Raw genomic sequence first — 15,537 nt, 5'->3', positions numbered from 1 at the left:
AAGCAGCTATTGCTGGCACTTTGCAAAACTGCACCTGCACACGAAGAAAGTCTAGGATATGATGCCATAATGACACAGAGTGGTCAGCAAGTTTAAAAAAACGGGTGGGTTGCGCACATCCAGTAGATACAGTTTAAAAGATGGCAGGCCGCACACAGCTCTGCTCCACAACACTGGTCTATCCACCCAGAGAGGATAGACACTGGACCCTGCTGTTGTCCTTGCTCACGCATTCTTGTCCCCTTTTGTCACACTTGCAGTTGTGCACTGTCCTGATCCCTGGAGGAACAGCCATACTGAGTCTGTTCACCCCATATGGCCTTTCATCTATCGCCAACATCATGCCAAAATCTAAAAATATGATTCCCGGATATCCATGAAACTTGTACAGTCATCCTCTTCAAAGCATGACCGCTAATGATTTTGGTGACATGGCCTATCTTCTAGCCCAAACCTTAGGCCATATATGTTCCAGTTTGCAAAAACATTATCTCTAATGAGCATATTGACATGTCATTGCCTACATACATCTGCACAACCTTTCACTGCGAGACTGTAGTCTCACTCACCTGTGTGAAGTGAGGGGCGCTCTTATCATCATACATATCATGACTTAAATTAGACACTATTAAGTCTATTTGCTCAGACACTGACATAAAATTATCCATTCATACTCAAAAATAAACCTGCCCAACGATTATTTCACTGGTAGGCAGGTTTCTGAACTGTCCACAGGCACAGCCCATATTATCACCATATTATCATCAGCATTAGTGAGGAGGACCAAATAATATGATGGGTTGAAAATGGGTGAAGTTGTCCTACTATGGAAGCACATGTGATTCTGCCTGCATGTGTGATGGTGTCTGGGAGTCCATGTGATTCTGCCTGCATGTGTGATGGTGTATGGGAGTCACAGTTTTGAGTTCAGCAGTCTTAGGAACCAGGAATATAAACACTCCCATAGCCCTGGTGCACTGGTACCGTTTGCCTAATGGTTCTCAAACTGTGGGTCGAGACCCCAAGGGGGACTGGGCTTTTACCAAAGTTCTTCATCTTAATGGTTGAATTCATGTTTTGTTTTTTTGTTGCAGCAATGTCGGATATAGAAGAGGAGTCCGAGTCCGAGTGAGTACCATGCTCTCTTTTTACCATGATTTCAGTGTTTTGTAAAAATGGCAATAAATTACACATTTTGTCCTCCTTTCTTTTCATCCTCTGTGACTTTAGGGAGCAGACAGAGGGTAAGTTATATGGAATTTATCGCTTACTCTCAAACTCATGTTGTCTTTCACGTGTACAAGCTCTCTACAGGTATTTCACCACTGCGTCTATGACCATGCATGCAGACAATGCTTGCTTTCAAAGCACTGTAGTCATTATCTCTACCTGATTAACCCTTTTCATGCTGATTGTAGAAAAGGGGCATGGCAGTGGGCGTGACATTTCACACTTAAAGGGATAGTTCAGAGTTTTTTAACTTAAGCTGTATGAAATACTTGCCATTAATATAGTGGTTGCAACTGTATTAATTGATTGCCAGAGTCCCGTGGTGGGAGTTCTGCTCTGGTTTTGGTGAAATATCAAGTAGTTCCGGTCATTTTGTGGGGGGCACAGGGGGCCACGCAGTAAAGGTAAATTAATCCACAAAACTAACGTTATTTGTATTGTTGACCTATTTCTAAAATATGAGTGCAACTTTCGTTATTTTTTTACCCCTCTATCACACGGAACTATGTTTTATGTGTCCATATCACTACGCCCAAAAAAGAGTTCCATGTGATAGAGGGGTCAAAGTTGAACGAAAGTCGAGCTAATATTTTAGAAATAGGTCAACAATACAAATTACGTTCGTTTTGTGGATTAATTTACTTTTACTGTGTGGCCCCAGTTCCCCCCACAAAATGACCGGAACTACTTAATATTGACCAAAACCAGAGCAGAACTCCCACCACGGGACTCGGGCAATCAATTAATACAGTTGCAACCACTATATTAATGGCAAGTATTTCATACAACTTAAATTCAAAAAATCTGAACTATCCCTTTAAGTGCACATAACATCTGAACAGATTAACTTAACATCACATCACAATACTGATAAAAGCTGTATCATGGAACCAAGAAGAACTGATTCACTGGTCGCATGCTTCAGGAAGTTAATAGGCAAGCTGGCCTGGTGGAGAGCAGATGCAGACCTGCATTCCGAGAAGCGCACTTTTTTATTTTGTATTGTTATTTTTGTTAATAATTGTAATTGCCCAGTGTATAGCGAATAGCATGCATTAAACTAAACTAAATCTAAACTAAGCCTTGTAGACAAAAGGCTGTATTTTGCGTGTCTTAAGTACCAGGTCTTATTCCCTAACTTGAGTAAACTAAAGACCTGGAGGCGTGATCAATGCCATTTGGCTATTCTGAGTGGCCAAAGAGCATTGATCACGCCTCCAGGTCTACTCAAGTTAGGGAATAAGTCCTGGTACTTAAGACACGCAAAATACAGCCCAAACTGTCTTAATCTGTCTCCTTTTTGCTCCATCTATCTTCACTGTCTCTCTTTGTATCAGAGCCAGAGGAAGACACAGAGATCCAAGAGGAGGAAGAGGCAGAGCAGGCTGAAGAAGATGGAGGAGGTAAGAAATTAGGAGCAGGTGTCCACATCATGTCGTCCTCCAAGACCTACCAGTGGACACCTCTGGGTGTCCAGTAAATGATCTTACTTTGACATGATTACAGCCATTTTTGTAGTTTTCAGGAAGAAAAGGGTCAAATGACGTCATGGTCGTTGGGAGGCACTTGAGCATCATGGTGTTAATTTCCAGTGATTAGAAGCACTTCCCTGTGACCAAAAGGTCCCACGTTTCATTTGAGCCCCATAATGGGTGACATTGCCAACCATTTCACTTGTCCTTGAGTATTAAAGACATCATTCAGCTCATGCTCATGCTACGTACGTAGCTCTGGGTAAAACTGTGAGCTAAATGTCTAAAATGTAAGTGTAGGGAAGTGCGAGCTCCCTGGGATTCACCAAAGGAATGCAAACGCGACACTTCATATTCAGAATCTGAAACCGTTAGACTCAGGGGTTGCAAAACAGTGATTAATATGCTATGCTGCATTAACTCTCACCTCATGTCAATGTCTTATCTCTTCTGTCCTGCTTTCACAATGGCCAATATCTGTGCACGTCCCGCCTATAAGAGCTGCAAGAGTATGGAGGTAGGGTGAGAGCTCCGTTTGCAGTGCCAAATCCCAACGTTTGCAAACTTTGTATAATGTGTGTGTGTGTATATACTGTATATTATGTGGAATTTTATCCACCATGCTGCAAGTATTTCTTACAGCTTATCGCATTGCTCGCTATTGCTTCTGATTCCTTTAAAGGGGAAATTCACCCTGAAACAGGATCCAGGTACAGGATACTCTTATGATCTTAGGCAGTTCAGTTCATACTGTATTTACGAGACCCAATAACAACCACGAGTTTTCTCTGGATGGACGTGGTACAGTATAACAGCATGTTGCAGTGCACGCCTCTGAACAACAATGCAGACATTAAGGCCTCAGTGAGGCTCAGGAGGCGTGCTCAAGTGAGCCAGTATCTGCGAGTGAGTGCCTGTACCGAGCAGCTGATGGCCTCGCTCACCGCCATCAGCTGCTGGGCTCGACTATCGACTGTCTCGACAGCCCATCTGAGTTGCTTACTGAGTTGCATACTGGTGGTGGGAATCAGCTATAGTCTATTTTTAAATTGTATAGTTTAACGTTCAATGTGGCTAGCTTATGCTGCGTTCACACGGGCAGATGCAAAGGTAACACTTAAGAATTGTATTAGAATTCTTTAGAGTTGGTTTTGCCAGTTGTAATGCTGCATTTGATTCATATACATGTACATTTACGATTACACTCTATGTACATTGGCCATGTACATATGTAATTATGAATGTTATGAAGAGTTTCTCAAAATTACATTGCCCTTTACCTTACACCAGCTGCTGCATATTAGTCATATGGAGTGGCCCGTGATTGCTTGATGGGAAATTGTAGTTTTCTGAGCTTGCTGGCTTTATATCATTAACTTGTTCTCCTTTCATCCTTCCACCCTTCTCTCATCCTTCTTTCTCCTTAACTGTTTTTGTTTTGTTTGTTTCACTTTGTCTGCCTTCTTCTTTCTATTTTATGTTCCTCTAACCGCCATGCTTTATATATCCTTCATTGATCCACCTTGCTTCTTTGTTTTGTCTCATTCTTCCCTTCCTTTCCCAATTTTCCTTAACTTTTCCTAATTCATCCACAACCTTCATTTGTCTTCCGCCTGTCCGTTTGTTGTTCTTGTGCCAGAGCCAGTCGACCAGGAGGAAGGTGAGACGTAGTGTGAGGATGAGGATTGTTCTATTTTCTCCTCTTTATATATTTTTTCCATTTATCATGTTCTCCCCAAATGTAATTGTTATGCCAGTTATTAATATAATACCTTAGAGCAATAATGTAACTGATGAGAATATTGGTAATTCAGGATAATTTCCATGTAACCTAAGCTGTTCATTTTAGTTGACCAAAAATGAACCTCACAATAGGAACATGAACAAGTGAATAATAATTAAAGCTCTTTAAATGAGACATAATTTCAGCATTCTCATTCAGCAAGCATCAAATATGCATGCTATGCAGCGATCTGTTCAACATTTACTCACCAATTCCTGACTTTCCCTCCTTTTGCATTTAGTTGTGTGAATCCATAACATTGTGGTATGTTCATCTCCTTCCCTTAATCCATAATTCCGTTCCTCCCATTCTTTACCATCCACTAACGTAATCCCACCATTCCTGTATCCTCCTCTCTCTCTCTCTCTCTCTCTCTCTCTCTCTCTCTCTCTCTCTCTCTCTCTCTCTCTCTCTCTCTCCATCCATCAATGTGTTCTTTGGGTGGCCATTCAGATCAAGATGCCCAGGAGGAAGGTGAGCGATTGTGTTTTACTCACATTATAGGCTACAGTGCACTCTACTACTTTTGTTTATATTCCGTCCCAAAAGCCTTTCAAAAATTGCATTTATCCTGTGGTGGAGCAAAGGGTGATGATAAGTGGCCTTCCCTGACTGTGTCAGACTCAATGTACCAGTAGAGACTATAAATAATTCACGTAGCCATTCAGGGGCATTAAATCCTAGACTGATTTATTTTAGGGTTTTTTCGGTTCAGGATAAAATAATACAGAAGGCTAAACACGTAGCAGTTTACATAAGGCTGCCCTTACAGTTCTACTGAATGTAAGCAACACGGCTGCCGCTAATTAACACAATAATGCTCTTGTACAATAACGGCAGTGTACAATAACGGTCGTGTCCCGACTCCCAACTAAGATATCTTGAAATCTGCTGGCTAGGCTGCCATGGCATTTGTACTGATTTTGGTGATCCCATGGCCTTTCCTCTAGCTCCTCCCTCAGGCCCAAGTGCCAAAAGACGCTGACCGTGTACAATCCTGGCCTTTTCTTTAGTAGCCTCCTTCAGTGATTATGCAACACACTTACTTACACGTATTATTACTAGTAATACGACCTGTATTTCATCTTCAAAGTTGTGTTTACTTTGTCGTATGTTAATCTCATATAGTAGCCTATCCTGTTAACTTTTCCAGTTTGAAACTCTTTTCTATAATGTGCATGAGATGGTTTATATTTACTCATTGGTCTCTGAACAGGATCAACTAGGATGGATTAAACGGCCAGCTGGTTTTCACATATATCTAAGGGGGAAATACATTTTGAGTCATTTATTAATATATTTTCTCCCTCCCTTGCTCTCCCATCTTGACTCTTTCTATTTTCTCTCTCATTTCTTCTTTCTCATTTCTTTCTCTTATTGCTCTCTCCCCTTCCCTCTATCCACCCCCCCCCCCCCCCTCTCTCTCTCTCTCTCGCGCTCTGTCTCGCTCTCTCTATCTCACACACACTCTCACACACACAGAGGAGGAACGCCCTAAGCCCAAGTACGTCCACGTGTGCGCTTTGCTTTCATGTTTGGCTGTGTGGTTGTCTTCTCCACCATGACGTTTCACATGAATAATGATATTGCATAATGAAGTCGGAGAAATCTGAATTCTTGATGTAACCTGAAGAGACAAGGGATAGCAACACAAGTGGCTGGCTTTGTTTAAAAAAAACAACACAATGCCCTGGTACTCAATGGGGCAGCGGTGGCCGAACGGTTTGCGGAGCGGTCTTGATATCGGAAGGTTGCTAGTTCGTATCCCCGGACCGGCACGTTAAAATTACCACCGCTGAAGTGCCCTTGAGCAAGGCATTGAACCCCTACCATGAAATGTTCTATGAGCAGGGCCTGGCTGTAAACAAGTTCTTGAGCTTAGTCCAGTTACCCTGGGTAAATATAGTAACTTTGCTTTGCCAGTTTTGAAGATGTGAAATAATTTCCTTAAAGGTTTTCTGTCTTCTTTCTCGTGTAGAGGAATCGGTTTGTTGCTGATTCCTACAAAACTACAACGCGCTAGGCACTATTGTCCAGACTATTTTACCATTTCTTGACTATACCTACTTTGTCTGCCCTAGTCCTTCATACGTAGTTCCAGCAACAAACTCCCTCCAAAGTTTAAAATGTTTGCAGTTTTACTACATAAAAATGCTACTAAAAATATATATAAAAATCTACTTTAGGACTGGATTTAAGCATGTACCTTTTTGATGTCTTATACTTTCTGAGCTTTTGATGAGGACATTCTAGTTTTTCTAGTTTTCATTTGGTGCTCGATGAAATTTCAACTGGAAAATAATGAATCATTATTCTGCAGAATAATGATTCAGATAAATATCCTTTTCTTCATGAGTGAATTAACCACTACATGTAGTGGTTTCTTCACTCATGAGTTTTCCGTTTCTTTCATCCTTTCCATAGACCCTTGATACCTTCTCTAAAGATACCCGAGGGGGACAGAGTTGATTTTGATGTGAGTTACCAGAAGAGATCCGTTGGTCTTCCTCCTATCTTCTAGGACCGGTTGCAGCATGTACAGTAGTCCTGTCCCTCTCTCACTCCCTCTCTTCTGTACTTCTGTGCTGTATCACCCTCTCTGTCCTCTGCTCTACCTACAGTATCTGCCCTACTGGTCTCTCATAATCAATTCACTGTACTACACGCCAGTGTTATTTTGACAGCACATTTTCTATTTAGTTTTAGTCATAGACTTTTGAATAAAATGAATAATAATAATACATTTTGTTTTAGTTAGATTTTAGTTGTCTGAAATGTTTTAGATTTGGTCTAGTTTTAGTCGATTGTAGTAAATGTACAGTTTTTGGCAGGCCTTGATGGCGTCATAATGCCTGATTTTACACTTGGTTGCATGCTGAAAATAGCAGATCTACAAGCTCGCATCGCAGCGCGTTGTAACACCTGACATCAACACCTGAGCTCAACCGAACATAAAACAAAACAACTCATTTGTATTTGTTGACAAAATTGACAATATATTTAGTCTTAATTTTAAGTCATCATACCTCATTTTGATTCAGTTTTCGTCAGTGAAAATAGGTAGTCAATGGACATTTTTCATCATAGTTTTAGTCGACGAAATGAACACTGCCACACTTCATTCTTTAAAGATGAAGTGCCGTGATTTTTACTTTTTCTGTTTTGTATGCGTCTATGGAGTTGACATTACTCTAATAGACCCCCAGGTGTGGTTATAATATGCAAATATGTCTTCCGTGTGTATTTTTGGTTTCTTCCTGAAAGCTGAAAGCCTTTGAGTCAAAAGGCCCAATCGTAATACCACCACTTTCGTGACATAATAAAATCTCCCCCATTATCATACAACAGCTGTGGGCGAGGCTTACGTTCAGGTGGGTGGTGCTATAAGGTGAAAACCAGGTATAGGCCTATAGGACTTAATGAACTGGTGGGTTCAGTTTCTGTACACTTCTTTGAAAAACATCTTCATCGTATAGTTATAGTACCTGATGATCATGTTCTAGGGTGGGAAAAACATCAAAGGCACTCGATCTTTAATTTAGCTTTAAGTCCTCCCTCCGCCTGCCTTTCAGGACATCCACAGGAAGCGCATGGAGAAGGATTTTTTGGAGCTCCAGACACTGATCGATGTTCACTTTGAGCAGAGGAAGAAGGAAGAGGAGGAGCTGATCGGCCTGAAGGATCGCATCGTGAGTCCCTTTCCTTGTTTGATCATTCTTTTTTGAGCCGAATGCGAACTAAATAAAAGCCTGGGTACCGACTATTTGTCACACACGTTACCGCAGTTCTCTTCTCCGCATTTGACCCATCTCTTGGAGCGGTGAGCCGCAGCCAAGGATCAGTGAGCTGTAGCCATGCCGTGCTCGGGAATAATTTGATTAGTTGATTTGATCATTAATGATCACATCATATGATCATTATGCTATCATATAATAATAATCTTTAGTTATTCTACCATTATATGCCATCTTATAACTTATAATGCAGAAATGCTCTTATACGCTTGATAAAAAAAAGCATGTTGCTCAAAATAGGGACACCTGGTTGAAAGTGGTTGAAAGTAGTTATTTCACAACTTTAGAATACTACTACTACTAGCCTAATAATAACAACAATACCAATAACTATGATTAAATATTGATGTCCTGTTATCTTTCCTTCCTTTATTGAATCCATTGTTGTTTTCTTCATCAGGAGAATCGTCGTTCAGAGAGAGCTGAGATCCAGAGGGTCAGAGCAGAGAAGGAGAAGGACAGACAGAACAGGATTGCGGTAATGTGCACGCACGCACGCATGCACGCACACACACACACGCACGCACGCGCACACGCACACACACATAGCTACCTACAGTACGTACAGTACCTGCTCAAAACATCGGCAGCAAAACTACCTGTCTACTGCACTCAAACAGAGGCAGGTATATATTTTAAGACTGCACACACACAAACATAATGCACTCATAAATGGACATACATAATGTTATTCTGTCCTATTTTTCTTGACAGATTACACACAATGTTGTTATTGCTAATTACCTATTTCTTATTGTTGTTACTTCTGCAACAAAGAAATATTCGTCATGTACTCATATTATAAGTAGCAAAGAAAATGTTGAATTGGAGTTGTGCCTGTTATAATAATTATTATAATGCATTTATAAAGCACTTTACATTCTCACGAATCTCAGAGTGCTACAGGGTTAAAAAGAAAAGCAGGGCAAAAAATAAGAATAAAAAAATAAAAACAGCATATCACAATCAATTTCATGGAAGCCAGCTCAGCTAAACTAAATTGGGTCAAGGTAAAACTAGGTAAGAGTAAAACAATAAGAGAATGCTTTGGTAAAAAGGTAGGTTTTTAGTCCATTTTTAAAAGCATCAGTGGACTGTGGTGCTCTCAGGTGCAACGGGAGCGAGTTCCACAGACATGGGGCTGTGTAGCAGAAGGCCCGGTCGCCCATGGTGCGGAGATTGGTGCAAGTGCAAGAACACGTTGTGCCTGTTCATCCCTGTCTCCTCCCATCCCTCAGGAGGTTGAATTGAGCTTGTGCCTGTTCATTCCTGTCTCCTCCCATCCCTCAGGAGGTTGAATTGAGGTTGTGCCTGTTCATCCCTGTCTCCTCCCATCCCTCAGGAGGTTGAATTGAGGTTGTGCCTGTTCATTCCTGTCTCCTCCCATCCCTCAGGAGGTTGAATTGAGGTTGTGCCTGTTCATTCCTGTCTCCTCCCATCCCTCAGGAGGTTGAATTGAGGTTGTGCCTGTTCATTCCTGTCTCCTCCCATCCCTCAGGAGGTTGAATTGAGGTTGTGCCTGTTCATTCCTGTCTCCTCCCATCCCTGAGGAGGTTGAATTGAGGTTGTGCCTGTTCATTCCTGTCTTCTCCCATCTCTCAGGAGGTTTAATTGAGGTTGTGCCTGTTCATTCCTGTCTCCTCCCATCCCTCAGGAGGAGCGTCAGAGGAAGGAGGACGAGGAGGCCAAGAAGAAGGCTGGAGATGACGCCAAGAAGAAGAAGGTTCTGAACATGGGAGCCAACTTCGGAGGCTTTTTGTCCAAGGTCAGTTCACAGCTGCTGTCGCTGTGCGGTTTACACAGTGAGGATGTTGTCAAGATGATGATGATGAAGATACTGGTGGTGAATGGCATTTTAACAGTGTAGTGTCTGGTTTTTGCGGAATTGTGTGAAATTAATTGCATGCCTTCTTCAGTGATCAACATCATGTTAAGCACTTTTGAAACATATTTCACTATTTTTCAAAACATTTCCTCTGTGTGTGCGCGTGTGTGTGCGCGCGCGTGTGTGTGTGTGTGTGTGTGTGTGTGTGTGTGTGTGTGTGTGTGTGTGTGTGTGTGTGTGTGTGTGTGTGTGTGTGTGTGTGTGTGTGTGTGTGTGTGTGTGTGTGTGTGTGTGTTTGTGCGTGCGTCATGCGTGTGTGCGTGCATGCGTATGTGTGGTCTCTTACCAGGCTGAATCCAAGAGAGGAAAGCGTATGACGGGCAGAGAGACTAAAATGAAGACGCTGGCTGACAGGCGGCAGCCACTGGCTATCGACACTTTGAGGGAGGACGGACTTAGGTCAGTCTCAACCAATCACATCACAGGCAGTTAACCAAATATGACACCAAAGCAGCATTATGGACTAGTCAGCTCCAGTTCACAGCACACTGTATTCTGGGGTTCAACATTTGGTGAAAATAGCTGAAGAGATTGGCTCAGTGTGTTAAATTGAGACTTTTTTTCTTTTGTATACTACTTAAATAGTTTTGAGGAAAATGTGATTGGTGAAGAGATTTCGTCTAGATAGAAAAAAGGACTCTGGTCAACAAAATATATGGGGTTTAAATAATTGTATCCAAATAGTCATCGCAATGAAAAAATTAAAACCCTGTACAGAGTTAAAGCAACACTATAATCTGTACGTTTCTCCTATAGGCAACGCGCCCAAGAGATGTGGAACTGTATTTATCAGCTGGAATCAGACAAGTTTGACTTAATAGAACACATGAAACACCAGAAATATGAGGTACTGGACTCCATTTTGGTGACTCTGCAATTTTCTGTAATGACTAATTATAGTTGCGTTTGAATCCCACTCAGGATCTTTGTCTTTTCATTTCTACACTACAACTCATTTCTACTCGTCTCTCTCTCTCTCTCTCTCTCTCTCTCTCTCTCTCTCTCTCTCTCTCTCTATATATATATATATATATATATACAGTATATATATATATATATATATATATATCAAATAACGTATGCAAATGTTATTCATCTAACTTAAAGGTTTCTCCTCATGTTCTTTTCGACAGATCACTGTGTTGCTCAACAGAATATCACACGCTCAAAAATTGTGAGTAGCCATATGGCAGATGTACACATTGTATGCTACCTCAACATTTTTCTTTGTCATGAGGCAATTTGTGTTTTTATATACCTACGGTGATAATAACCGTCTTGATCCGGGCTGTTTCCTCCACCTGTCTCTGTCTCTTCCTTTCTCCCACAGCAAAAAGATCCATGGAAAAGGAAAGGTGGGCGGACGCTGGAAGTAATTACGAAGGAGGAGGAGACAAAAGTAGAGATACAAATATACGAGGAACAAGAAGAATACAGATGCTTGTTATGTCCAAAGCTGTCCATATGCATGGTCACTGCATGGTGCAGAATGCTAAATTATAAGAGTGTATATTATTGATTAATAAAACTCAATCTCAGAGAGGACTTTGAGTTCGATTTTATGCGTGTGTGTACAGTACACCAGGGTTCTCAAACTATGGGTGAAGTTGACGAGCACATTGACAACTGAGGGGGAAAACAAGAATTGATGACATCAATTAATTACCATCTGCTGCCTTATATCTATATATCTATATCTGACAGATCCATCTTGATCACATGATTACCGTATATAAAGATCTGTACCGATTTGTGTGATATTTTACGTGTTGAAAAAACAGAAACATCTGCCCTCTGAACACTGGCCAAACCCTGTACAGCGAGTGGTGGTACTAGTGGTACATAAGAAATGCGTTAATTCGTAATTTCATCCCTGAGATTAAATCCAACTGGTGTCCTCATAGAAGACCATATTGTCCACAGTCACAAGGGGACACTCTGTACCAAGACGATCTGACGACGAGTATAATAAACGTAATGAGTGTGTGTTCTGGTCCTGCTGATTGAGCTGAGAGGGAGGACATCCATCCATGGGGAGACGGAGTGAGAAGGAGGCAGCAGCTGTCAGTTTGACAATACTATTCTCATACCGTTTTCCTCCTGTCTTAAAGGAGAACACCACACCAAAACACACTGGCCATGCATCTACCTTCATCCCTGTGCCATCATCCATAGTGCCCTTGATTTTTCTCATAGATGCCCCCTCCTCTACATCTCCCTCTGACTCCCCCCTCCCCTCCCACAGCTTGCATTTGCGCATGTTGTCCTCCTTCTAATGTGGGTATTTAGATAGCTCCAAACTTTATTTTTTTTTCACGTATCGTATTATTATAGTATACTGAGACTCACGCATGCGCAGTTTTCACTCTAGGCCAGCCGTTACATGTAATCTCAGACGTAGTCGATTCCAGACGAGATTCTCGCGAGACGCGCAAGACTTCAAGCTCCTGTCAACTTAGCCCTGAAACATGACTGCCATGATGATTATCATGACAGTCATGCAGTAACTTTACCCTATTTTTGGCAATTTCTGCATTTACAAACTAAACGTATATATAAACATTCAGATTTCAAATATAAACTACTCACATTTTGTCTCACGGGTGTTAGCTAGTAGCAGCACCATTCGCTAGCACTGCTGCATTCCGCGTTCTTTAATAAAAAGCATTTTTGTCCGGTCATTTCTGTGTTTTGCCCGTTTTTGCCTTCAACTTCCGCCTTTCGGAACTGCACCTCAGCGCCCCTGTCGGTTGTCACTTTGTCCTTTGGGCATTGAAAATCATTGCAAGTCCTTTGGGCATTGAAAATCATTGCAAAGTTAGCCTCGTTTCTCATCATTTTGGACCGTGGGCTATAGCCCATGTCGTACGGCATACTATGGCACGCCGTTTTTCATCATTTTTGAGGATTTGAAAAAAATGAAAAAATGAAAAAAACGGTGGGTTATAGCCCATGTTTTTTGAAATTTTGAAAAAAAAAGTAAGCCTCGTTTCTCATCATTTTGGACCGTGGGCTATAGCCCATGTCGTACGGCATACTATGTTTTTTGAAATTTTGAAAAAAAAAGTAAGCCTCGTTTCTCATCATTTTGGACCGTGGGCTATAGCCCATGTCGTACGGCATACTATGGCACGCCGTTTTTCATCATTTTTGAGGATTTGAAAAAAATGAAAAATGAAATAAACGGTGGGTTATAGCCCATGTTTTTTGAAATTTTGAAAAAAAAAGTTAGCCTCGTTTCTCATCATTTTGGACCGTGGGCTATAGCCCATATCGTACGGCATACTATAGCGCGCAGTTTTTCATCATTTTTGAGAATTTGAAAAAAATGAAAAAATGAAAAAAACGGTGGGTTATAGCCCATGTTTTTTGAAATTTTGAAAAAAAAAGTTAGCCTCGTTTCTCATCATTTTGGACCGTGGGCTATAGCCCATATCGTACGGCATACTATAGCGCGCAGTTTTTCATCATTTTTGAGGATTTGAAAAAAATGAAAAATGAAAAAAACGGTGGGTTATAGCCCATGTTTTTTGAAATTTTGAAAAAAAAAGTTAGCCTCGTTTCTCATCATTTTGGACCGTGGGCTATAGCCCATATCGTACGGCATACTATAGCGCGCAGTTTTTCATCATTTTTGAGTATTTGAAAAAAATGAAAAAATGAAAAAAACGGTGGGTTATAGCCCATGTTTTTTGAAATTTTGAAAAAAAAGTAAGCCTCGTTTCTCATCATTTTGGACCGTGGGCTATAGCCCATGTCGTACGGCATACTATGTTTTTTGAAATTTTGAAAAAAAAAGTAAGCCTCGTTTCTCATCATTTTGGACCGTGGGCTATAGCCCATGTCGTACGGCATACTATGGCACGCCGTTTTTCATCATTTTTGAGGATTTGAAAAAAATGAAAAATGAAATAAACGGTGGGTTATAGCCCATGTTTTTTGAAATTTTGAAAAAAGAAGTTAGCCTCGTTTCTCATCATTTTGGACCGTGGGCTATAGCCCATATCGTACGGCATACTATAGCGCGCAGTTTTTCATCATTTTTGAGGATTTGAAAAAAATGAAAAAATGAAAAAAATGGTGGGTTATAGCCCATGTTTTTTGAAATTTTGAAAAAAAAAGTTAGCCTCGTTTCTCATCATTTTGGACCGTGGGCTATAGCCCATATCGTACGGCATACTATAGCGCGCAGTTTTTCATCATTTTTGAGGATTTGAAAAAAATTAAAAAATTAAAAAAACGGTGGGTTATAGCCCATGTTTTTTGAAATTTTGAAAAAAAAAGTAAGCCTCGTTTCTCATCATTTTGGACCGTGGGCTATAGCCCATGTCGTACGGCATACTATGTTTTTTGAAATTTTGAAAAAAAAAGTAAGCCTCGTTTCTCATCATTTTGGACCGTGGGCTATAGCCCATGTCGTACGGCATACTATGGCACGCCGTTTTTCATCATTTTTGAGGATTTGAAAAAAATGAAAAATGAAATAAACGGTGGGTTATAGCCCATGTTTTTTGAAATTTTGAAAAAAAAAGTTAGCCTCGTTTCTCATCATTTTGGACCGTGGGCTATAGCCCATATCGTACGGCATACTATAGCGCGCAGTTTTTCATCATTTTTGAGGATTTGAAAAAAATGAAAAAATGAAAAAAACGGTGGGTTATAGCCCATGTTTTTTGAAATTTTGAAAAAAAAAGTTAGCCTCGTTTCTCATCATTTTGGACCGTGGGCTATAGCCCATATCGTACGGCATACTATGGCACGCCGTTTTTCATCATTTTTGAGGATTTGAAAAAAATGAAAAATGAAAAAAACGGTGGGTTATAGCCCATGTTTTTTGAAATTTTGAAAAAAAAAGTTAGCCTCGTTTCTCATCATTTTGGACCGTGGGCTATAGCCCATATCGTACGGCATACTATAGCGCGCAGTTTTTCATCATTTTTGAGTATTTGAAAAAAATGAAAAATGAAAAAAACGGTGGGTTATAGCCCATGTTTTTTGAAATTTTGAAAAAAAAAGTTAGCCTCGTTTCTCATCATTTTGGACCGTGGGCTATAGCCCATATCGTACGGCATACTATAGCGCGCAGTTTTTCATCATTTTTGAGAATTTGAAAAAAATGAAAAAATGAAAAAAACGGTGGGTTATAGCCCATGTTTTTTGAAATTTTGAAAAAAAAAGTTAGCCTCGTTTCTCATCATTTTGGACCGTGGGCTATAGCCCATATCGTACGGCATACTATGGCACGCCGTTTTTCATCATTTTTGAGGATTTGAAAAAAATGAAAAATGAAAAAAACGGTGGGTTATAGCCCATGTTTTTTGAAATTTTGAAAAAAAAAGTTAGCCTCGTTTCTCATCATTTTGGACCGTGGGC

General features: G+C 40.7%; 1 protein-coding gene across 4 annotated transcripts; it reads left to right on the top strand.

Moving 5' to 3' along the window:
* The first annotated feature begins 1,236 nt into the window (after positions 1–1,236).
* tnnt1 (troponin T type 1 (skeletal, slow)) lies at positions 1,237–11,948 on the top strand. 4 transcript variants are annotated; one of them, XM_080775483.1, is made up of 14 exons: positions 1,237–1,244; positions 2,568–2,633; positions 3,202–3,219; positions 4,342–4,362; positions 4,939–4,959; positions 5,968–5,989; positions 6,910–6,961; positions 8,058–8,174; positions 8,680–8,757; positions 9,934–10,044; positions 10,454–10,563; positions 10,921–11,011; positions 11,298–11,338; positions 11,495–11,948. In XM_080775483.1, exons 8-14 carry the CDS (start codon positions 8,076–8,078, stop codon positions 11,538–11,540), a joined length of 576 nt encoding a protein of 191 aa, XP_080631609.1. In that variant the 5' UTR covers positions 1,237–1,244; positions 2,568–2,633; positions 3,202–3,219; positions 4,342–4,362; positions 4,939–4,959; positions 5,968–5,989; positions 6,910–6,961; positions 8,058–8,075; the 3' UTR covers positions 11,541–11,948. The 4 variants fall into 4 exon arrangements, with proteins under 4 accessions (XP_080631609.1, XP_080631610.1, XP_080631611.1 ...); XM_080775484.1 differs by lacking the exons at positions 1,237–1,244; positions 3,202–3,219; XM_080775485.1 differs by lacking the exons at positions 1,237–1,244; positions 3,202–3,219; positions 4,342–4,362 and having other exon boundaries at positions 2,573–2,633.
* Positions 11,949–15,537: the final 3,589 nt, after the last annotated feature.

The sequence above is a fragment of the Protomyctophum bolini genome, assembly GCF_963924005.1.
Source record: "Protomyctophum bolini genome assembly, chromosome: 11".
In the NCBI taxonomy this organism is placed as follows: domain Eukaryota; kingdom Metazoa; phylum Chordata; class Actinopteri; order Myctophiformes; family Myctophidae; genus Protomyctophum; species Protomyctophum bolini.
The sequence above is the reverse complement of the archived record's forward strand: the minus strand, read 5'-3'. Positions and strand labels throughout refer to the sequence as shown.

What these genes read in the sequence shown, in the direction of transcription:
- tnnt1 (XM_080775483.1), top strand. Translation starts at nt 8,076, where the DNA reads ATGGAGAAGGATTTTTTGGAGCTCCAGACACTGATCGATGTTCACTTT. An exon ending in TTGAGGGAGGACGGACTTAG is followed by an intron (nt 10,564 to 10,920) that starts GTCAGTCTCAAC and finishes TTTCTCCTATAG; the next exon opens with GCAACGCGCCCAAGAGATGT. An exon ending in TGAAACACCAGAAATATGAG is followed by an intron (nt 11,012 to 11,297) that starts GTACTGGACTCC and finishes TCTTTTCGACAG; the next exon opens with ATCACTGTGTTGCTCAACAG.